Source organism: Mustela lutreola, chromosome 11 (assembly GCF_030435805.1).
Source record: "Mustela lutreola isolate mMusLut2 chromosome 11, mMusLut2.pri, whole genome shotgun sequence".
Taxonomy (NCBI): Eukaryota; Metazoa; Chordata; class Mammalia; order Carnivora; family Mustelidae; genus Mustela; species Mustela lutreola.
In genome coordinates, this window is record NC_081300.1 from 16,404,119 (window position 1) to 16,427,686 (window position 23,568).

The 23,568-nt window shown below is 48.6% G+C and overlaps 1 protein-coding gene across 1 annotated transcript in view; it reads right to left on the minus strand.

The window, feature by feature from the left end:
- Positions 1–732: 732 nt before the first annotated feature.
- Positions 733–23,568, minus strand: part of LOC131810935 (O-acyltransferase like protein-like) — a 61,643-nt gene continuing 38,807 nt past the window's right edge. Inside the window, exons 9-15 of the mRNA XM_059138968.1 lie at positions 18,803–18,968; positions 17,186–17,265; positions 11,141–11,254; positions 9,483–9,615; positions 6,690–6,876; positions 1,281–1,423; positions 733–1,004 (exon numbers count right to left, since the gene is read on the minus strand). Of these exons, the coding sequence (XP_058994951.1) occupies positions 879–1,004; positions 1,281–1,423; positions 6,690–6,876; positions 9,483–9,615; positions 11,141–11,254; positions 17,186–17,265; positions 18,803–18,968 (949 nt within the window). The 3' untranslated portion in view covers positions 733–878. The remainder of the gene's footprint in view (positions 1,005–1,280; positions 1,424–6,689; positions 6,877–9,482; positions 9,616–11,140; positions 11,255–17,185; positions 17,266–18,802; positions 18,969–23,568) is intronic.

Genomic DNA, 23,568 nt, shown 5'->3' on the forward strand with positions numbered 1-23,568 from the left:
GCCCCCAAACAGGTCACATTCTAAGATGCTAGAAGATTCGGACTTTGTTTCTTTTTCCGTGGACACATTCAACCCCTAACAGGGACCACACTGTAAAACAGGTAATGTTTGGAAGGCCTGTCACCATGCACTCATGAATTGGACACTCCAGTGGGTCATACAATCCTGAGGCTCCAGGATAAAGTTACAAGTCTACAAAGGTGTCATGATAACACAATTATGACATGAAAAACTACATGCTGTGATTTTACCAAGAAAAGGGAACATTATAACCCAAATGACATTAACTTCACGAGGTTTGCTATTTTCCTGTGATCACTAGTAGAGAAAATAAATGGAGGACGAGACCCCAAAAGTCCAGGTTTTGGGGGGTTTTTTTGTTTTGTTTTGTTTTGTTTTGTTTCTGAAAAGGTACATCAGAGGGTGATTATTATGCTAGGAAATAGGCTGTCCCAGAACTCTTTTATATAGCAAACACTCAAACTCTTTCGTGAATTAAGCACAGAGAACTTGTATATCTTTTTTTTTTTTTTTTTTTTTTTTAATATTTTATTTATTTACTTGAGAGAGAGACAGTGAGAGAGAACATGAACGAGGAGAAGGTCAGAGAGAGAAGCAGACTCCCCATGGAGCTGGGAGTCTGATGCGGGACTCGATCCCGGGACTCCAGGATCATGACCTGAGCCGAAGGCAGTCGTCCAACCAACTGAGCCACCCAGGCGTCCCAGAACTTGTATATCTTAAAGAGTCATAAAATCAGATTCACACTCCTTGCCAGGGGGACAAACATTTGTTACATAAACGAGGCCACGCCCACTTTTGCTCATCACCAGCAGAGCAAACCCATCCATTCTTCCCGGTTTTACCAGAATGTTTGTTCACGGCCCTGCAGGTGTTGGTCCCAGCAGGTGCCGCTTCAGTTCCTGACACGGTTTCTCTATGCACAGCGTCAGGGCCAACCCAGCGATGAAGGTCAGCAAACAGTGTCCGGAGAAAAGATAGAACTGGAGAGAAAAAGGGGCAGAGGGGATACAATCTTACTACCAGACTCCTGGCTGTGCGAAATGGATCTGTAACAGACTACCCTGAGCATTAAAACTAGAACAAGTGCTATCAAAGAAAGATAGTCTTCTGAAGCGCTCTCTCCAGTAAAACAAAGGACATCAGGCTCCTGGCAACAATGCAACATGCTTCTCCCCAAGCCAGTGGGTGGCTCTGAGGCTCCAGCAGAGAAGGGACCAGAGAGTCACACCCCGAGCCAGGAGCAGGGATTCACTCACCATGTTGGTGTCAGTGTAGTGAATCAGCGTTTCCTGAAGCCCGTTGTAGAGCACGATGAGGATAGGGTGCACCAAGTAGCAGGCGTAACTGATGCCGGCCAGCAGAGTCCAGAGCTGGCAAGACAGCAGCCGGTTCACTGGACCTGGAGGGAAGCAACAGCCAGTCACGGGCCCGGGGAGCGTCTCTCCTGCTCCGTGGGGCCATCCCCGCTCCCTTGGGACTCCACTCCTAGGGGTGTGAATTTCCTCTAAGAAAGTCTTTATTCTTCTCATTTTTTAAAAAATATTTTATTTATTTATTTGACAGAGACAGAGATCACAAGTAGGCAGAGAGGCAGGCAGAGAGGGAGGAGGAAGCAGGCTCCCCACTGAGCAGAGAGCCCGATGCAGGGCTCGATCCCAGGACCCTGAGATCAGGACCTGAGCCAAAGGCAGAGACTTAACCCACTGAGCCACCCACGCACCCCTATTCTTCTCGTTTTTTAAGGGAATGAGCCCCAAATGAAAACAAAACAAAAAACAAAAAGCACTTCCCTTTGCAGGAGTATGAGAAAAATGAGAAATGCTAATATAGAGTTTACAATCTCCTGGAGCACAAAACATGCACGTGTAAAACGAGGTGCAAAGTCCTTCCCCCAGCTTTGGTTCTGGCTCCAGGGGTAACACAGGAGCCACTGGACCTTGGGACAAGGCAGTGGCATTGCCAGGCCCCAGACTTGTCATCTGTCATAGACAGGCTTGCATTTGGTCAGCTTCTAGTCCCTTTGGGGACAAATATTCCGTAACCTGCTCTAACTCCGGAACTGTGCTGTCTCCCATGATAGCCGCGACCCACTTTGGGTTATTTAAATTAATTAAAATTAAGTGCAAGGATACATCCCTCTTGCACAGGACTTCCTGTTCTCTGCAGGGGGTTGAAGAGTGTTCTCCCACTATGCCCGTCTGTTTGCAACGAGGGTCTCTGTTTGCAACGAGGGTCTTTGCAGATGGAATGAAGGTAAGGAGCTCGAGATGAGATTACCCTGGATTAGAGTGGGCCTCAAATCCAGAAATGAGTGTCCTTATAAGAGACAGAAAAGGAGACACAAACACACAGAGGAGAGGAACTGGGTGAAAGCCATGTGAAGACAGAGGCAGAGACTGGAGTGACACACACCCAGGCCAGGGACCTTGGGGCTTGCCGGCCACCCCAGGGAAAGATCAGGAGAGAGCAAGGAGCAGATCCCCACAGGGCTTCTGGAAGGACCTTGCCAACACCTTGATTGCGGGTTTCTAGTCTCCAGAACTGAGAGAATCCATTTCTACTGTTTTAGGCCAAGAACAAAGAAAGAAGAAAGAAAAAAGAAAGAGGAAGGAAGGAAGGAAGAAGTAAAGAGAAGGAAAGAAGAAAAGGAAAGAAAGGGAAAGAAAGGAGAGAGAAGAAAAGCTCTGTCTTTCTTTTCCACACGCCTCATCTCGAGTGCTCAGTAATGAATCAAGTGGTTTCAGTTTTTCAGGACAAAATCTTTGGTGCCATCCTAGACTCTGTTCTTCCTCCCGTATCCCACAGAGCACAGCCATTCTGTCTCTGAAACGATCTACCTCCATCGGACCCTTTCTCCCCATCTCCTCTGCAAACCCCCTCATCAAATCCACCACGGACCCCTCCTCCACGGACCTCTACCGTAGCTTCCTAACACATCTGTTGGTCTCTCTGCTCTTCTTCTGCCCTACAGTCCCCACGCAACATTTAGAGTAATCTTTTAAATCACAGGTCAGAGGATGTTACATGACGTTTAAAATAAAATCCAGATTCTTCCCCATGGCCATGAAGATCCTTGCAAGACCTGCTTCCACCTTCCTCTGGGTCCCCATTCCCATCTCTTGCCCACCTTGACTTAATCTGACTGCTATCTGCCTGGCCTTCTGGCTGTCCCCTGCCCACTGAGCTCATTCCCATCTTGAGACCTCTGCCACACCATTCCCTCTGCCCACAATGCCTGTAAATGCACCCCGACTCCAGTCCCGCTCCAAGTCCTGCTTTATTCTTAATCCTGTATACATCTGCACTAGAATTATATTATAAATGTATTTACTTACTATGGCTCTGGATTTGTTTCCGATGGCTGCTATAACAAATCGGAGAGACATGGTGGCTTGAAAAACCAAAATGGATTCTCGTGTCATTCTGGAGACTAGAAGCCCAAAACCAGTATCCCTGGCTGAAATCATGGTGTTGACACAGTCACTCTCCCTCTGGAGGCTCTAGGGGAGAACCCACTCCTTGTCGCCTCCAGCTTCCCGTGGCTTCTGGCATTCCTTGCCTTGTGGCCACTCCCATCAACATCAGCATTTGCAATGCTCTGCTCCAGCTCCATATCTCCTCTGTGTGTCTGTCAAACCTCCCTCTGCTCTCCTCTTTTAAGGATACGTGTGACTGCATTTCGGGCCCACCTGGATAAGCCAGCACGATCACCCCATCTTCCAATCTCCTGTTTGCCGCAATACCTATAAGGTTCCAATAAGACCTCAAATCTTGGGGACCATTGTTTGGCTTACTAGAGCCTCCTGGTCTCTCTACTTCCCCTACTCTCTGTGATCTCCTATAAGAGAGAGATTTTTTTTTTCTTGTCTGTTGCTTATAGCCCCTGCATCTCAGTGCTTGACATAAATCCAGCATTTGGTAAGTATTTTATGAGATTGAGTGAATAAATAGTAGTTGACTCACAGACCAGACTCATTTGCCCCCTAGTGAATGCCAGGGGATAAGATCAACCAAGATATTACTGGGGAATTAACAATATAGTTGTAGAAAAATTAAGTCAGCAAAGAGCAGAGGTAAACCCAACACAAAAGTATATTTCTAAAGCAAAAAATATCCTGTTCATGTCACAAACTCTAGTCAATTATTAATCACATTAAATTAATGCTGTTAATTCAGATTTTATTGGTTTTATAGTTTTATGGTCACTCTATTATTTTTCTTTAAGATTTTATTTTTAAGTAATCTCCACTGGGGCTTGAACTCACAACCCCAAGATCAAGAGTCACACACTCTATAGACTGAGCCAGCCAGGTGCCCCATTTTTATGGTTATTTTATAAATTTGTTTTGGCTTTATAAATTTGTGTGCTATAAACATAAAAATGTGGGTGTCTGGGTGGCTCAGTGGGTTAAAACCTCTGCCTTCAGCTCAGGTCATGACCCCAGGGTCCTGGGATCGAGCCCCACATCGGGCTCGAAGATTCAGGCTCTCTGCTCAGCAGGGAGCCTGCTTCCTCCTCTCTCTGCCTGCCTCTCTGCCTACTTGGGATCTCTGTCAAAAAAAAAAAAAAAAAAAAGCCATAAAAATTTGTGTCTTAGCTTTATGTTTGTTCATGTTTAGGTAAAATTAGAATTAAAATTTAATTTAAGCCAATACAAGGGTTTTAAAGGCTATTTATTCCTTTGAGATGAGTCCGTATATTATCAGTTAGAGGACCATTGCTGGAGGAGCGAGGGCAGCTCTGAAAGGTTGTAGCCGGAGGAGTAAATGTCAGAAGATGACTCTGGCGACTCAACGGAACATGGCTCTGCGTGGAACCAGACCCTGTGGTCTACTCTGGCTCTGGCTGAGATGGCGACAGATGATTTGAGCCATCGGGATCCCCTCACACCCCGAGAGTCTCAGCAAAACGCTTCTTCAAATGTTCCTTTATAGACATATTTTTCTAAAGGTCGCCAGGTGGATACCTATTTTCTAGAACTGTATCTTGCCTATCACCTCCTACCTTCACCTACTAACCAATCCTGAGATCTTAAAATAGTGTCGGAGGTGCAAAGCTAGAACGCCAGTCACACCTAGATAATTGTGATCAGCTAATGACAACACATTTTGAAAAGATAACATTGCCCAAGAATGACCAAAGGGCTTGTCTGTCCCCCGGATGAAGGGAGGTATCACCCATACTCAGCCTAATAGCCAGTAGTATTTACTAGCTCCACCTGATGATAATGCCGCAAATTCTATTAATCTTCTAACTTGACCCAAGTCACTCCGGCCAGCAGGTGAACCCTTCATTTAGCATGACTTCTTACATTAGACAGGAATGCTATGATGTTTGCCCCCCCCCAATCATGGGCCAGGGGGAACTAACTGCTTGTGTTCCGAGGCTCAGGCGACAGCTTAGGGTCATTGTCACTGGATGAGAACCGTGTTAGGTGTGGTCATGTGATTCAAACAGCTGCCCAGAAGTGCAAATCCATCAGTCAGAGAGAATGTAACCTATTTCTTTGTTAATGTCATTTCTCCATATAAGGAAAAGCTTTTACTATTAAGTATTAAGGGGCAAATCCCTCATCGTTATAAACTCACCAAATTCAAAAACAGATTTACCAATCAAACATCTAAGGGGGTATGTTGCACAGAAATGAAGGTCATGGGCTTTGGGTGTTGGCTTTGCACTTGGTCTGGGTTTCATTTTCTAGCTCAGCCACTACTGAGCTGTGTGACCTTCACGAATTCCTTCATCGCCAGGCGCCGTCTTTCTCACAGAGAAACAGCTCCCGATAGTTCTGCCCACAGCGGTACGGCCAGGGTCACCCGGGACCGTGTGGGTGAAGTTCTCCGTGGGGCCCAGCATAAGCCTGTGCTCAATCTGCTATTCTTGGAATCACTTGATCATTTTTTTCCTTAAACTATGATTTCCAAACACTTCTGCTGAGGCTAACTGGGTCAGGTTCATAGGCCCACCTGGCAACCCCTCCTGAGTATCTCACTAGGTTAGAAAGAGGTCATGGCTCCCCCTGGCTCTACCTCCATCGCTTTAGGATTTCTGAGCAGTGTGGAGCCAGAACATTTTCTACATGATTCTCCTGCCATTTTCTGACACTCACGCATCCAGTTCCTACCTGGTGCCAAGCAGAAAAGAAAGGAGGAAAATGTCAGGTGACTTGAAGACACATCTCTAAGCTGGAGAAAATCCTTTCCTTTGAAGCCCATTCTGCTTGACTTCTCTACACATAAAAAGCCAGGCCCAGTAGAGACTGTTTACCGGCTTCATCGAAGGGCTGAAGAGGACCTTGGGAACTACTCAGTCAATACCCAAAGGTAAAGAAACCACGGCCCAGGTGAGTGTGACCAGAACTTTTGTCTCCGGCACTGGTATTTTTGTTCTCACTACGTGACCCTGTCTTTCTCTTCCAGCCTCTAAACTAGCTTCATTGGAAAGGCTGCAGATTTTCCTTTTGGAACCTACATTTGTACATAAACCAGGGTAAAGATCTAAAATAGAACATGCAAGCATTTCTTCCCCCAGGATATAAACAAATTGTCCGTACCAACCACTACAGCAAATAAAAAAGCCCCTCTGTGTATGCCATGTTTTCACGTGTGTCACCTTTAAAGGGACACGGCGTGAGCCCCTAGGAACAGCCCCAGCGGCCTCATACCTCCGTAGCCTTCCTCACACGCCAGCATGACCCAGCCCACGGCCGCCGCCCACAGGGTCCGGTGCAGGGCCTGGTATAGAGCAACGGCAGGCAAGGAGGTGGCCAGGCTGTCATCCACCACGTACGCCAGAGCGACCACTATGAACAGGGTGGACAGGGCGCAAATCCACCCCAGCACGGCCTGAGCCTACGAGGAAAGGAGAGACGCGGGTCAATCCCATTCTGGACATTGCGCATTTACTTCCTCTTACACAAATTCAGTTTTTCCTCTCATTAGCGTCACTTTAGGTGTTTATTTGTAAGCCACAATCAATGCCCAACTTTGACTAAAATAGAAGGTTTGGACTAGCGGTTCTGTGGGGCTGGGGTTGGGGCAGAGGAGGGGTGGGTGGGGCCCGTGACCATGGAGTTAGCACAAAAGAGATCATTGTGGTAACAGCAGAGTTGTGTACCTTGTTTGTGATCGTGGTTACACAACTCTCCACGTGCTAAAGTTGCACAAAACTATATACACATAAATGAGTGAGCATAGAACTGGTGGCTCCAAGACCTATGCACTGTCCAGTGTCCAATGTCCAATGTCCAATATCCGTTTCTTGGTTGCCTGTTACCAGTGAAATAACCTAGGTGAAGGGTACACAAGACTTTCTGTACTTTTTTTTTTTTTTTTTTTTACTTTCTGTACTATTTTTGCAACTTGCTATGAATCTCAAATAACTATTAAATGAAATAAGGGGAAAAGGGAAAGATAATGTTCTAACCCACTCCTGACCTCCCATTCTGTTCCTTAATCTAAAAAGGCCCCTGGATTGGTTCTGTGCCCACCAACAAGGCAAGGCTTCCGGCACGCGGTCTGTGCCTGGGCTGCAACCTTGTCGTCGGGGCCATGAAATGGCAGCAGGAGTGGGAGAATGGAGAACTTTCCAGCTCAGAGAAGAGCCCCATGCCAGTCCCAGCTCAAGGCCTTAGATCTTATGTTACCTCACTTGACCTTTTTAGACTCACACCTGTCATCCAAGAATCTCTCTTGCTTCTCTGTTCCAGTTCCCAAGTTGCTATGATGACCTCTCCATTGAACCAAACTAGCATCTTCTCAGTCCACAGTCTAGTCTTTAAAGAGAAGCTCTCCCCTCCTTCGCCTCCGATTGCTGCGCTAGGCTCTGGCTACATGGGAGGAAAGGTGTTTCCTGGGGGGTCGGGGAGCTCTCCACAAGCCCCGTCTTTTGGGCTGGGATGCCCTTCACTCTTTCACTGATAATGTACCCTGCCTCATCTCATTCCTAGCACAGGATATCGGCCCTGGCTGCCTCCAGCTTGGACTCTGTGTTCTTATTTTCTGGCTTCTAGAGTTTTGAACTTGGTCTACACATCCCTTCTACCTTATTTCTCCAGATCAGCTTGACCTGTGTTCTCACTCCACACGCCTCGGTCCGGACTCAATGCCTAGAGTGTTTGCAAATGCTCTGTGTCATCTTGGGTTTCCCCTCAGCTCCCTGGACACCCTGGAACCTGGATGACACCGAAGCATCTCTTTAATGGCACTCTGTTGTAATTTACAAGAGTTGTGCATTTTCAGGGGAAACTCCAAACTATAGGAAAAGTCACATAGCCCTTGTTACAACCATTCTCTCTAGTGAAGCCCTATCTCCTGTTCCTTCTGTGAGCAACACAAGATTTTCCAAGGACAAGGGCCTCTTCTCCAGAGCATCTAGGTGAGGTACCCACAAGACCTAGGCAAACAAAAATCGGGCTTAACAGAGGAGACTTGGGACTATCACTGTACCCTAATAGTTCAAAGGAATTCTTGGCCCTTCATCCACTGAAAAGCATATTATCCTTCATTCATTTGTTTATTAAGTGATTTTTAGTTGTTTGTTAATTAATTTTAATTAATTAATTAATAATATATTTATTTTGATTAAGTGTTTACTAAGTGCTTTCAGTGATTTCAGAACCAGACATTGGGGATTCAGAGGTAAGTAAGACATGGTCTACCCTCAAGGTCTTGTGGATCAATGAAAAGCCATATGAAGAGCTTTTGCACCATTCAAGGGCAACACCAAGGTAGTGTTTTAAATAGATTGCCCCAAGGCAATCTATTTAAAAAAAAAATCCACCCAAGGGTGGATTTGAGATGGGCAAGACAAGAAGTCCAGGCAAGAGATGGAAGAGCTTCAGCGAGGTTAGCTGGACAGGAGAAACAATAGGGGGCTCGGTGGAGGACTGCCTGGGAGGAGGGCTCATTGAGGAGGACACATCGAAGATGAGCACAGGCCTCTGGCTTGAGTAATGAGGTTGGACAGCGAGCCAGAACAATTAACCACAAAGGAGCCAGGGAAGCAATTTTACCTGGAAGACAAAGTGACGGCTTCATTCCCCTTAGATACCTTGTGTCCCGATGCCCAGATGGAGCCATTGAACTTGACCAAGAATCCTGTCTATAGAAACCAAGGAGCTTGTGCTATTAAACGTAACCATGCCCTTCCAGAAGAGGACCTTGCCCGTGCAAACTCAATGGGTGGGTTTTTCCAGTATCGGTGAGTTCTCTGGGTCTATACCAAGCCTCCAACAGGTAGAACACCACCTCAGTGAGGAAAGTAGAGAATCAGGCTCCGGCAAAAACATAAGGTCACTCTTATTCTCTGGCACCAGGAAACACTGCTAACACACCACAGCCCGATAAAGTACTGAGCAGTCTGACTCCTGGCTGTGGCTTTTGACGAGCCTGGCCAAATGGGCCACTCCAGTCCCAAGAAGACCCAGCCCTTACAGTGAGGTATGGGGCAAGCTTACCTTGGTTTTAAGAATGTTTGCCTGATGGTTTTGATGCATGAAAATGCTCAGAAAGAGGCCCACGAGGAACGGCCCATATCTGCAGTAGGGCTTAGTGTAATATTCGGAGAAATATAACACAGTCACATTTTCACTGAAAAACACAAGAATGGAAGGCAAAAGCGTCTTCTTTAATCTGGAGCTGAAAAAAAGGAATCTCTCAGATGTCCACTGGTGCAACTGGCAAATCCAATGGAAAATGTGGGGAACATTTGTTCGTTTTCTCAGTAACGGTCCCCAAACAGTAACCTTGTCTTAGATCACAGCTGGCTTGCTAAATTTCCAAATTCCCTTCAGCAACCCCACCCCCCGTCGGATCCCAAAGAACTATGATGACCGTGTTCCTTTTAAGAAGTTGTTTCTGGTAGCTGGGTACATCAGGACAGCTCTAAAAATCTGGTTCTCGGGAGTCAACCTCTTCGTGGAAGCTCTTACAGAATTTGATTGCTTGGGCCACATCCCTGGAGACTGGGATTCAGGTGGTCTCAGATGGTGGTTTCTGGAAGCATTGGTGGATTTAAAAGCTCCCCAAGTGAGTCTCACATGCTTCCAGAATTGAGAACCCCTGGGCTAGACAGGAATGAGCCTCCTCCTCCGTCACCTGGCATTGCCCACAGAAGACATGACATGACGGGAAGGGCATGGTGTTCCCCTGGTCAAAAAACCTGGAGTCTTCATTCATTCATTCATTCATTCATTCATTCCCCTAACAAATGCCTAACGAGCCCTGTGCCCAGACGTGGCTCGGGGCTATTTTACATTGAGAAATGACGTTTGCACTGATGCCTGTAGGAAAACCCTGCCAAGACCTGGATTCTAAAGGAAAAGCGTTCTACTGGGAGAGAACCGCAAGTGCAAAGGCCTGAAGAGGGAGCAGGCTGAGTGTGCAGATGTAGGAAGACCAGTGTGACTGGTCCAGAGTCCACACTCCATCTGAGGAGTGATAGAGGAAGTCAAACAAGGATTTTCCTCCAAGAGCACTGGCCAGCCATTGGAGGAATTTAAGCAGATGACTGACAGGACCTGATTTCCATCTGTATCACTCCACCTGCTGCACTGAGAAGAGATGAGTGGGAAATCAGACCACTCCCCCCTGCCCCCATTTAATACACAGGGCGGTTATAAGGAAGAATGTTATATATTCCTCACTGGGGAGGCAAAATAGCATCGTGGGTAAGATCCTAGGTTCCACTCACACCTGTAAGTATAGCACTTACGGGCGGTGTGACTTTCGAGGGATAAACCCAACTTCCTTAAATTTCAGTCTCTCCCGAGGATCGCAAGAACTTCCAAGCTCAAGTTCGCCACCGAAGGGGACACCTAATACGGCCACGTGGGGGCGCTCCTTTCCTCCGAGAAGCATTTCAATGGGCAGCAGTGTGTTTCCGGAGCTTTCAGAGCAGACGCCCCCGCCCAGCGCCAGTTGAAAGGTTCGGAAGTTTGGAAACAAAAACGCCATCAGCTTTCCCATCCAGGCTGAACGTTTCCCACCCAGTTTTTCCGCAAGCCAATGCACATAGCCCAGGCTGCCTGGCACTGGCTGAACAGCCCTTCCTGGGAGGTCCTGGCCCTTCGGAGGGCAGGCTCGTGAGAGCGGCAGGCTGGAAACTGGGGGTTACCTTGCTTCTGACGGAGCCGCGACGGGAAGGGCATAAGCCAGTGTGAGCAGAGCTGTGGCAGTGAAAGATGCCAAGAACAGCATGGCCCCGAGGAGGACAAGGACATGTTTACTTCTGCAAAGAGAGGACATGGACAGAGGCTCCCTTTAGTTTCCATCACTGCAAAGTCTGTGGCTAGGAAAGATTTGAAAGCTTGGCAATCAGAGGCACTTCCTGTGGGGGCTGCCTTTGAGGGAGGCTGATGTGGGGGCAGCTCTGGCAGAGTGGGCTGGAGTTAGACAACTGGGTTAGCCTTTAAACTTGACCATTTACTGGTTCGGACCTAGAACTTGAATTTCCCCCATCTTCACCCTGAAATTTATAATGCAGCTCAACATGAGACCGTGCCTGGGAATGTCCCTCGCCACCCACGAGGCACTCTATGGACCTAAGAGATGGTTGATTTAGGAGAGAAATGACAGTCAGGCACAGGGGGACACGAGGAATGGGAGAGCAGAAGAGGGGAATCCAGGGGTTCTTCTCCCTCCCAGATGCAATCTGAGATGAATATCTGGGTGTTGGTCTTTGATATGGGGTTAGGAATGAGGGATGGGGTGTGAAACAGGGAAGCAGGGAAAGCTAATACAAGGATGTGCTATCAAGGTGGCTAATACTCCATTCTTCCAGAATGTGCTATGGAGCCTTCCGAAATGCACCTGAAAACTGTCTTGGGAGGTGAAAGAAAGAAGCCTTTTCTAGTGTCTTCTATCCCCCATGGGTCAAAAGTCAAAGCAGCCACACTTTGGGACTATGCATGTTTAAGGCCAAGAGGAGTCCTGAAGGAGTCCCAGCTGTAGTATATGGGAGGTTCTGGGGCAGGAAATGAGATTTAGGGACACTGGCTCAGAGCAAGGCAAGGCTGGGTCCAAGACAATCTGCAGAGGTACAAAAAAAATGTCAAACACAGGTGCAAGACGGTCTAGGCACAACCCTGCCGGGATGATGCCTCTGACAAGCCCATTCCGCTGCTTGAAGTTGCCATGGTCCTTCATGCAGAAGGGATAAGGTGCCATTCCTATATCATGAGTGAGGCAGGGAGCAAATGATTTTCATCCAGGGAGCAAATTCTAGTTTAGTGTTAATGTTTGCAGTGGAGGAGTGTTAGTTCGCTCAGTGGTGCTGTGATTGATTAGTAATGTCTGCTGTGAGCACGGGTTGGGAAGTTATGACACCAATGATGTCTATTTACAATGCCTTTTGCTGGACCATCTAGTTCTACTCTCCCTGAATTACTGGCATTATAGATGAGTGTGTTCTCTAAAAAAAAAAGAGCCCTACCTTTTATACCTCCCACCATTTAGAAGCTAAATGTAGTTGCATGGCCACATGCTTGGATAGGGCTGGTTTCTAGCTTGAGGATTGAACTCTGCCTTCCAGGACAGCCTCTAGGAAAGATGCTGACATTGGAGCTGGGGGTCCTAAGTCACAGGGACACTCAAGCAGGACCCCAGTAGGTATGGAGTTGGGAGGTAGTAAGAATTCATTGTCTTAGGTGGGTAGTAGGCCATCCAATAAAAACCCACATCCACCCAAGTCAGTATTTTTTTAACTCCCTAGGGGACTTGAGCCCAATCTGCGGCATCCCCTCTCAGGAGTCAGAGAGTCTCCCCTGGCTAACCATCCATATAAGTAAAACTAATAATGCCTCCTGACATAGACTATTATGGGCTGGGTTGTTTCCCCCCCAAAAAAACAACTTCCAGCACCTCGGAATGTGGCTCTATTTGGAGACAGGGTCTCCAAATTACTTAACTGTCTTTAAATTGACAGTTAAGGTAAAATGAGGTCATTGGAATGGGCCTTCATTCAATCTGACCAGTGCCTTTCTAGACCATGTGAAGACACAGGGAGAGGCCTCAGAAGAAACTGGCCCTGCTGATAGCTTGATCTTTGACTTCTAATTTCCAGAACCATGAGGAAATAAATTTCTGTTGTTCAAGCCACTTACATGGTACTTTGTCACAGCAGCCCAAGCAAGCGAATATACATAGGGACCCAAACGGACAGGGAGATAGTGACCCATGTCTCGCCTTACCTCCTGTTCGTCCTTTGTCCTCCGGAGGTCTGAGCCACTAATTGGGGCCTTTGACCACGGCACAAATGGCCCAATGCCAAAGGCTTCCTTCTGCCAACTCAGGTTAGTGGTTATATTTTCTGGCTTTCTGAGGGGACAACTCCTGGGACAACGGGATTGAGAAAGTCCCAGAACTTCAAGCACCGACCACCATCCCCATTCCCCCAAGAGGGATGGTCCCTCAAAAAGGTCCAATCAGGCACCATAGCCCAAGAGGAGGAAGGACTCACAGAATGTCCTCCTTGTAAGCCTGTCAGCCCCCAGCATCCTGGCCAGGATTCCCTATAGCATTTCTCTTGCTTTTTCCTCACTAAACACGTAGACCAGCAGTCAGCACCTGGTGCTGCAAAGGCCGCCTCTGAGGAAGACTGAGGAGGCTTGCCCTTCCCCCTCTGCCAGGGCTGCTGGGCCTGCTGAGGCCTCACACCCGACCCACCTGTTCCTGCAGGCACTTGCCAAGTTCTCCAGAGCCCTTCAGGGAGCCACAGTCCAGCACAGAGCTGAGCTCTGGGACGGTGCCAAAGAATGGGTCGGCCCAGCTGTGCCCCCTCTCCCCTGAGGGAGCTCTCAGGGTTTAACTGCCTTGTGAGTGGGAAAGTCCACCCCAGGGGAGGCCTGTGCGCCTGAGCAGGTCTCAGCTCCTGCTCAGGGAGCCCCTCCGCTAGCAGCAGGGGAGATCAGTGACCCCGGAGTGTTCCGGGATTCAGCCCACCCTTCCTAAGGGGCCAGGGGTGGGGGTGGGAAGCTTGGTCAGGAGCCCAAAGCCACTGTTACCTCCTCTCCACTTTCCTTGCCTGATCCGTGGTTAGGGTGAAGGTAGGAGAGCTTATTTTTTTAAATCTCCATTGTCAAAATACATAGCAATATGATTATTAGATCTCATTTCCATCTTATTACCTGATTTTATTTCAATCGCATAGGCTTTTATCAATTCTGTTATGATATCAAAAATTGTACTCCCCAGCCCTCAACACCCATCTGAGAAAATAAGCCATTCGATTCAGATGCTTTTGTTTTGGGAGAGTGGGTGGGGGCGGACACTTGGACCTCTCGGCTCTCCCCACAGCGATCATACAGGGAGAGACACACACAACCACCACCACCACCACCACCCCCCGGCATCGGGCGTTTGCTTCTGTCTGCACACCCCCTCACCCACCTCGGAGGAGCAGAACTAGGAAGGGGTGAAGCAGGAAGTGTGTGGGAAGGGGTGAGGCTGAGCAACAGGAACGCGGACCCTTCCATCTGGGAAGCCTTTGTTAACATCTCCTCCACACCAGGACCTTCTGGAAAGGGTGTTTAAAGAGGAAGTCAAGGAAGGAGACTCATGGCCCAGATAAGGAGACCCTCTGTGGAACAGGGGCGGCGCAGAGATTAGGGAGATGGCCCCCCTGAATGGGTTTAGGGGACGAGCAGACGCTCACAGTGTCTCATCCAGCCACCCTCCCCCAGTCCCTGCGAGACTGGAGGGGACCACTTGGTGACAGCCGCTGGGGACAATAGCGATGACATGGCGTCTCAAATAACAGGTAGCTGAATGACACGGGGTCACACGTTACCCACAGGCAGGCCCTGGGCTGGTTCCCATGTGTCTGATCTTCCTCTGTCCTCCCACCCTGATGTGAAGCACTACCGTCTCCATTTTATAGAGATGAAGATTGAAGGTGAGAGCCTCGCAACGTACTCTAGGTCCCCTAGCTAGTGACTTACCAGTCAGGATTTGAATCCATGTCTTTAACTCCAACTCACTATCCCAGCAAACTGCCTTTGTGCTTAGTGGAAGCCATGCAACATTTTTTTAATGGTTAGTAAACAAACAAACAAACAAAACCCCTCTTTTCATTTAAAGTTAGAAAGCAGTGTGTATTTAAGATGTATGAAAAAGCAGATTTTCCTTTTTTTTTTTCTTTAAGGTGCTTTATTCTTAGATTAAATTAAAATGAGATGTGCTCTCTCTCTCTCTCCCTCTCACTCAAAAATGAATAAGTATATCTTTTTAAAAAATGAGGATGCATTTCCCTTACTCAGGAGGCTGGAGTGTTTGCCTGTGGCCAGAATGGGCAACACCCTGCGCCAGCCTGTGATTTAAAGGTCTGTCCTGCATAGAGTGTTAACAGGTAACCATGACGCAGGGCTGGTCACACTTACTTGGAACTCAGGGGCACCTCTCGTATTTGAAGGCTTGCAAGTCAGATGTGAAAAATGAATGTTCTCTTACATTCCAAAATAACAAAGTTTGTATTTTGTTTTGTATTATTATTAATGTTCCATATTGGCAACAGTGTGATCAGACGGCCAGCAGACTAAATATTAACAGACCTTTAAGGAAAGCAATTTGTCAGTATGCTTTAAGAGCCTAGATGACATTCATGCCCTTTGACCCAGTAATTCCCCTTAAAGATATGCATTCTAAAGAAATATCAGAGTTGGAGACAAATAATTATCATGAAAGTATCTATCAGACTGTTATTTATAAAAGCATAAAATCAGAAATAATCCAAGTATTGAACAATAGTTGAAGGTATGAGTAAACTAGAGTTCATTCATGGAATGCAATGTTATGCACACATTAAAATTATGTTTACTTGGAAGTAAAATAATATAGGAAATTGGTTATGCCATAAAACTACAAAAGAAAGATACTAACGTGTAGATAGAGAATCCTTTCATGTATAAAAAACTATGCAGAAAAAAGATCATAAAAATGAACGTGATATTGACAGGGAATTCCCTTCTCCTTGAGCGAGGGATGGGTCAAGGGTGATGGCTTTCCCCTCTTCATCCTATTATCTTGCAGTGTTTCTTGAAAATGTATTTTTTATAAAGATTCTATTTATTTATTTGACAGACAGAGATCACAAGTAGGCGGAGGGGGGTGAAGCAGGCTCCCTGCTGAGCAGAGAGCCCCATGCGGGACTCGATCCCAGGACCCTGAGATCATGACCTGAGCCGAAGGCAGCGGCTTAACCCACCGACCCACCCAGGTGGCTCACCCAGGTGTATTTAAAAAAAGAAAGAAATATCTCTTAAAATATGGTATGGAGGGGTGCCTGGGGGGCTCAGTCAGTTAAGTGTCTGCCTTTGGCTCAGGACACAATCCCAGGGTCCTGGGATCGAGCCCCACATTGGGCTCCCTGCTCAGCAAGAACCTGCTTCTCCTTCTCCCTCGGCCTGTGGCTTGTGTTGTTTCTCTCTCACTCTCTCTTTCTGAAATAAACAAATAAAATCTTTTAAAAATATCATAAAAATTTATTTTTTATGGCAAAAAGTGTTTTGTGTGTGTGTGTCATGGATAATCCACAAGCTCTAAGTCTCGTTGTGAATTATTAAGACCTTAAGCTTTTCTACAACTAACAAAAATTAAGGTAATAAATATCCGAAGTGGGGAATAGGTACACTGACGCCTTGCTTGGGGCACTGTAAATTACGTCACGCTTTCTGGAGAAGAATCACACAATATGTAACAAGCACCTACCCCTTGACCTAGTAATTCCACCTCAAAATAGGGCCCCAAGGAAATGAAGGGGGAAAAGCGGTATGTTCAAAGACTGTCCTGGAGGTATCATTTGGAGTCGGGACAGGAACTAACCTGGATGGCCAACCACAAAACTGGTGCAGAACTTCGAAAACAGACAAGTATGCGGATCACGTCCCGATGTGGAAATGTTACAAAGAGCATGAGTGGAAAGGGCTGAGACTGGATATTAACACACACGGATCACAACTCTGCAAAAGCACCGAGGGACGCGGGCAGGACAGAGATTGGGGGATGCAGAGCAAGGCAAACAGGGAGGGAGGACTCGGTGTCCGCACGCTTCTGAGAAGCTCATTTCCTAACTTGTGAAGGCGGCTCTGCCCAGAACAGCAGCGCTCGCTGAGAGTTCTGCGGGAGACGGCCCACAGGGCGACACACCTGTCCTAGGGAAACTCACTTTCCGTGGATGAGGACGATCGCCGGTGTGGTGAGATGAAACTGAAAGTCGTTGGCGAGGTACCACGTCCAGCCATTACACTGAAACGAGAGGAAGCAGAGGCGACTCCTTTCCCTGGCTCCCCGGGCACCCCCCAGGGTCTCAGCTTCCCAGAGCTGGGGAGAGACTTCCCTGGGCTGGGCAGGGGGCGGGGACTTCCACGGGAAGAGAAAGGAATTCCGAGTTGCAGGTGTTTCATGGACAGCATCTTGTTTAATCCGGGAACAAGCCCGGGCAGGGGGAACCATGATGTCAGCTCACAAAATGGAAACGCAGACAAGCGTTCTCGCTTGTTGACAAAAGCAATCATAGCTAAGCTCCCAGAACCCCTGTGGGAGTTCAGTTCCATCCCACGACCCAGTGTAAGGAACACTCTGACATCCCACCTTGGGCTCTCTTCCCTGCCTCGGGGGGGCGGAGTGTGCTCCCTTAGAATGGAGGCCTGGCCCCAGACCAGCTTTTGTGGGAAGCCCCAGAGTTCCCACGTGTGACTGGCAGGCCATCGTCCGGCCAACGGGGCAGGATGGCATGGGCTGCCCACGTTTGTGCAAAGTGAGCCGGTCACCTGCGTTTCTTCTTCAATGTGAGGAAATGCCTGGGCATCAGAGATAAAGGGCTTCTCCTTGTTCCCTCCAGCTCCCCACAGTCCGAGGGACACCAGATTTATCCAGGGGAAATGACAGCTTGCCTTGTCCCCGTTAGAAAGAATTTCCCGTCATGGGGACATCTTCGAGGACCCGAGGCTGCCCAGCCCTCACACTTGTGCTTCCGAGGACCTAAGGTGGGCTTTGGCTCAAAGAGGCGGCTGGCTCGTGTCCTTGCCCCTGAAGCCCGCATGGGGCCCAAGCCCGTCTGCATGGGGCCAACAGCCCCGCCTGTCCTCCGCGGGCCCTGGCCCCGCCTGAGCCCATCTGAAGGCAGTCGGGTGGCCATGAACGCCCCGTCCGAGCCGCCGGCACTGGCTGGTGGAAGGCAGCCGTCTAGCTGGTAAGCAGTTCTGTGCAGTGAGTGGCCACGCGCTGGCCATTCTCTTTCCAGCCTTGCTTCCAAGGCTGTCCGTGTCCTGTGCAAACATCAGCGACATGATGTCCTTACAGCGATTTCCCTTTCGTTTACTCCAAGGTCATTATGAGGCTGTGAGGGCTTTGAGGAAGCCCCCAGCCATATATACAGGTGCTGCGACTGTCAGATCCAGCTTGAAGTGGAAAAGAACTCGTGAGGGCCAAGAGGCAGTGCAGTGTTCCATCTCAGTCACAGGCAGTCTGTGGGGAGGTGAAGAAACTGCCCTTTCTCCACGGGGGTGACATGGACTGGAACAGGAACCCTGACAGGGCAAGGCCGGCGGCATCCGGGCACCCAGATGGCTGGTGGGCGATGCCCACTCCCCTGCTCCCTCCCTCTGCTGCTCCCAGCAGCTCCCCCTGCCAGGACTGGTGTGGTTACGCTCACCCATCCTTAGGGGCTAGCCTCCCTGTCCGCAGCCCACCTTACTAGGGCCTCACTGTTACTCCAGAGAATATGCCAGAACATGAAGTGAGACCCGGGTTTGGCTCACACACCCCCTGCCTGATGACTCACCGCGTTTGGGACCGCCAGGAAATCATTGAGCAGCAGCACATTCGCCCACCACGCCTGCCGGCAGTTATCCAGGTGGAACTTGGGCAGGTCCCAGACTGGTCCCCAAGGAACAAGTGAGAACAGTCCAACCAGCAAGCACACCGAGTACAGGTGAAGAGGCTGCAACCTGGCGGTGGGGGGGCGGGGGGTGTTGGGGGCAGGAAAGAGAGAATGTGACTCTGCAATGGCTCCATGCAGTCCCCTGGGTGGGCCAGAGAGACGCTCCAAAGCGGGTTGTCTGGGTGGACAACCAGCTCCCTGGCAACACCTCAAACACTCGGACATTCCCCGGTAAAAAATCGTGAGCACCCACCATGAGCCAGTTCCCGTGTCGTGGACGCAAAAATACCATTAGTCAGGGAGCAAGGGGTGCGCTAGGAGCCTCTCAGATACTTCCAAACCTCAGAACTCTCCTTTGGGGAAACACCAGCTCTATTTTACTGACAGGGAAATTGCAGCTCTGAGATGTGGGCGACTTGTCCAAGGTGGCCCAGCCTCACGGGAGTGCTGAGATCAGACACCTGGTCCTGTTCTTCCCTCCCCACCACACCCCCCCCCCCGCCCCCTTGGAGGACGAGAACTTTCCTCCCTCCCTCTTTTCCTTCCTCCCTTCCTAGGGTTATTTCTCCCTCCCTTCCTTCCTACCCTAGCTCCTCCCGAGCAGGACTGCAAGCAGGTACAAAGATGATGGGGAAGAAGGCACAGGTGTCCTCTGGAAACAGAATTCAAGCCGCATCTACCACTAGTGTTTACGTTCTAGAAGCCACACTTGTCAGTCAAAAGAAACAGCTACTATGGGCGCCTGGGGGACTCAGTCAATTGACCGCTTGGGTCAGGATCCCATGGTTCTGCTCAGCAGGGAGCCTGCTTCTTCCTCTGCCTGCTGCCCCCTCTGCTTGTGCACTCTCTCTCTCTCTCTCTCTCTCTCTCTCTCTCTCTGTGTCAAATAAATAAATAAAATCTTTTAAGAAGGAAAGAAAGAGCTACAATGAATTTTAATACCATACATTAGAGAGCCCAGTGTATTCAAAATATCATTTCAATAGGTAATCAATCTAAAAAATTAGTGAGCTAATTTACATCCTTTCTTCTTTGACAACTTTTTTTTCAGGTTTACTTACGAATTCCTTTTTTTTTTTTTTTAAGATTTTTTGTTCATTTATTTATTTAACAGAGAGAGAGACTGTGAGAGCAGGAACACAAGCAGGGGGAGTGGGAGAGGAAGGAGGCTTCCTGCCAAGCAGGGAGCCTGATGTGGGGCTCGATCCCAGGACCCTGGGATCATGACCTGAGCTGAAGGCAGACGCTTAAGGACTGAGCCACTCAGGCGCTCTGACTACCTCTTTCAAAACCATGGTGTACATTTAATGCTCGTCCACACGTCTGTGGGCCACCTGTCTGGTGGTTACTTATCGGACCCTCCTGACCTCGAGTTTAGAGGTGAGGTTGTAGCTGGGAGAGGGACGCAATCGTGGCATATATTCTGGGTGAGCTATGGTTCCAGCCGTCTTTTAGAAGAACATATTGAGAGCAGGGCACATGGCCCAACAGCGTCTCCGAACATCTCAGTGGGGGCGCCGGGGGCCGGGGTGGGCTGTGACAGATGGGAAGGGCAGGGCTGCTGGGGGGTGGGCAGCACCCAGCCTGGTCAGCACCGGTCCCCAGACCTGTTGGCCTCCTGTCCTCCCCACGATGATAGTGTCCTTCCTGGCATGTGTCTGGTAGGCTGGAGGGCCGTGGGCACGAAGGCAAGATTTGCAGATCACAGTCAGTCAGAAAGGGCCACCAACAGTGCCAAGACGTGTTTCCCCAGATCAGCTCAGACAACAGCCACGGAGCCTTCCCCGGGCCCGGGCCTCGTCACATCAGCCATATGACAAGGCTGTCCTGCAGCTGCTCCCACAGGCCTCCCAAGCCCCTCTTCCCACCATCTGTCACCTCCCTGGGGAGAGTAAGTCAACCCCCTGCTCCCCTCAGAACCAGAGTTCAGGTCAGATGCCCTTGGGAGGGAGCAAGGTCCAGGCACTGCCCCCCCACCCCCAGCATGGCCTCTGAGTTGGGGCACATGGGGGAGGGGCAGAGGCTATGGGGGGGGGGGTCTCACCTTGAAGAGCAAAATTACAGAAATGGGTGTTCCAGTTTTATCTAAATTTTCATACTGAGATCATCATAGATCTTCTCTCTTCCCTCTTCTATGGAAGGGGGAGAATGATAATTCCTTATTCCAAGCAGAATCATGATTCCTGCCTCCTGAGATCTTTTGAGACTCAAATGAGATCAATAAGAAAACAGTGGGAAACATTGAAAGCATCAGATAAATGTAAATGCTCTCCCTTTTTGTCTAAGGTTCTGGAAGACATAAAGTCAAGGTTTTTGAAAATTAGAAAGTGCTACTTCTACTTCGGCTGTTGTAAGAAAGGTGAGAAGCAGGCATTCTCATACGTGGGGAGGCAGGAAGGTAAATTGGAAAATGTCCATCAAAATGTTAGATGCACCCAACTACCAATTCTCCCGGTAGGAATTTACCCACAAACATGTTCACAAGAGTGCACAAAAATATATAGACGTTGTACAATCGTCTAAGATAGCAAAAATTTAGAATTACCACCATGCCCATTAATGGGGACAGGTTAAACTCCTGATACTCTATGAACACATCACTGTCCAGGCAACGTTTGAAGTCAGTGAGGTAGGTCCTTTCACGCAGAGACATGACAATGTCAACATTAATCATTAAGTGCAAAAGAGCTGCGTGCAAAATAGTGCAGCATATAATATAATCCTACTCAGGAGGAAAAAAAAAACACCCAATGCCTGTAAATACATGGAAAGTACTTGCAAGAATTCACAAGAAACTCTTAACAAAGGTGTCCTGCGGGGAGTGAGGCTGGGATGCGTTCCCCTACTTTCAGTGTATAACCTTCTGTTCCAGGTAGACGTTTTTATCCGTAATTTTTTTTTACACATTATCTATAAAAACCCCTGATTTTTAAAATGTGGCTCCTGGTTGGAATCGTCACACCGTTTTAAGGGTTTGGAACTTCTTCTCTCCTTGTTTCCTATTACGTAGTCTTTGTTCTGACTGACCCTGGGAAGCTGGGTTTTCGCATTTTCTTAAAGACGGGGTAGCTCCCAGCTGTCGCCCAGCGCCTGCCCTGTCCTCTTACTGTCTAGTCTCAGAATGATTCTTGGAAAGGTTAAATCTGACCCTACCACTTCCCTCCGGGAGCCCCCCCAGAGGCTTCTTGTCTCGGAATAGCCAGCTAAAAGCTCCTGTAAGCCCAGGCCATGGAGCTCCCGCCCCATCTCCCGGAACCCACTCCCTTCTGTTCTCCAAGTCTACAGCTCCCCCCACGGCTGCGGGCTCTCTGTGGTTTTCAAAACACACCAACCGTGTTCCCTTCTCTGCACCCACTCCCACATGGGCCCTTCTTCCCTCACAGCATTCTCTCTGCTTAGAAACTTCTTTTGCTTCCTTTGACAAATGTCGTCTCCCCTGACTACGCTTCCAGAGGAACCATCTAGCACTTTCTGACACTTACCATCCTGACCTGTTAGAAATGTATTTGCATGTTGCAACTTAATGTTACATATTTATTTGTTGATCGCCTATCTCTGTTCACTAGAACATAACCCCCAGGCCAGAAGACACCTGCCTGGCTATGGAGTACTGAGTCCCCAGAGCTTACAGCAGTGCCTGGCACACAGGGGGCCCTCAACGAAGACAGAAAGAGTGAGTGAGTGAACAAATGATCTTACTTCCAGTGCTCTTGGCGCCAAGTCGGCAAGCAATCAATCATAATTGTGTAATAACAGCGGGTTTTGCCCACAAGAATGAGAACAGCAAAGTGGCTAGGAACGTGGCTGCTTTCTCACTGGGTTTACCTTAGAGAGTGAGTTCAAACTTGATTGGTGATGCTTTCTCTGATTTTTCGACAAGGTTTTGTCCCACTTTGGACTCTCTCTTCCTGGCTCCGATCTGCCTCTTTCCCAGAGCTCCCTACCTCAAGAACATCTCCACCATCCTGCTATGTCATTCAGGCTGAAGATTTGAGTGTCCTTGATTTTGTCCTCTCTACATCCCAATGCCAATCACCAGTCCAGACCTGCTGTCCTGACCAGATATTGCAATAATTTATTCATGGGATCCTTGCCGCCATCTTGCCCCAGAAGACCTCACACCCACACCACCCCCCCCAGACTCTTCCTGCCCTCACTACTGCTTTATCTGCCTGCCAAAACATGTCCCGCTCCTCAATCCCCAGCTCTAGGACTTTTCTTCTGAAGCAGGTTTCCCAGGCAGAACCCACCATGCCATAGGATCCCACACCCACCCCCTAACAACCCATCAGGATCTCTCACTAAGAAACCCTAGTCTGAGTGCCAGTCCCGCTACAGAAGACCACAAGGTAGAATTAGGTCAAAACTGGTGCCAAGTACCCAGAAGATATTGACAGAATAAGCAATCTGTCCAGCATGGCGGACAAGAGCTAGATTTAACAGCTCTTGGAAGAAACTACAAAGATCACAGTGAAAAGAAATCAACAGAGGTCTATTCCCTGGCTCAGACTCATTGTTAACCTATTTACTGGTAAGTTACAAGGTATAAGAGGCAACAACAGGAATAATGGCAGCCTGTACTTACGGAAGGCTGACTAGGCGTCACACGTGTTTCTAGGTTCTTATTACCCATCCTCTCATTCATCTGCACAAGAGTCCAGTGACTA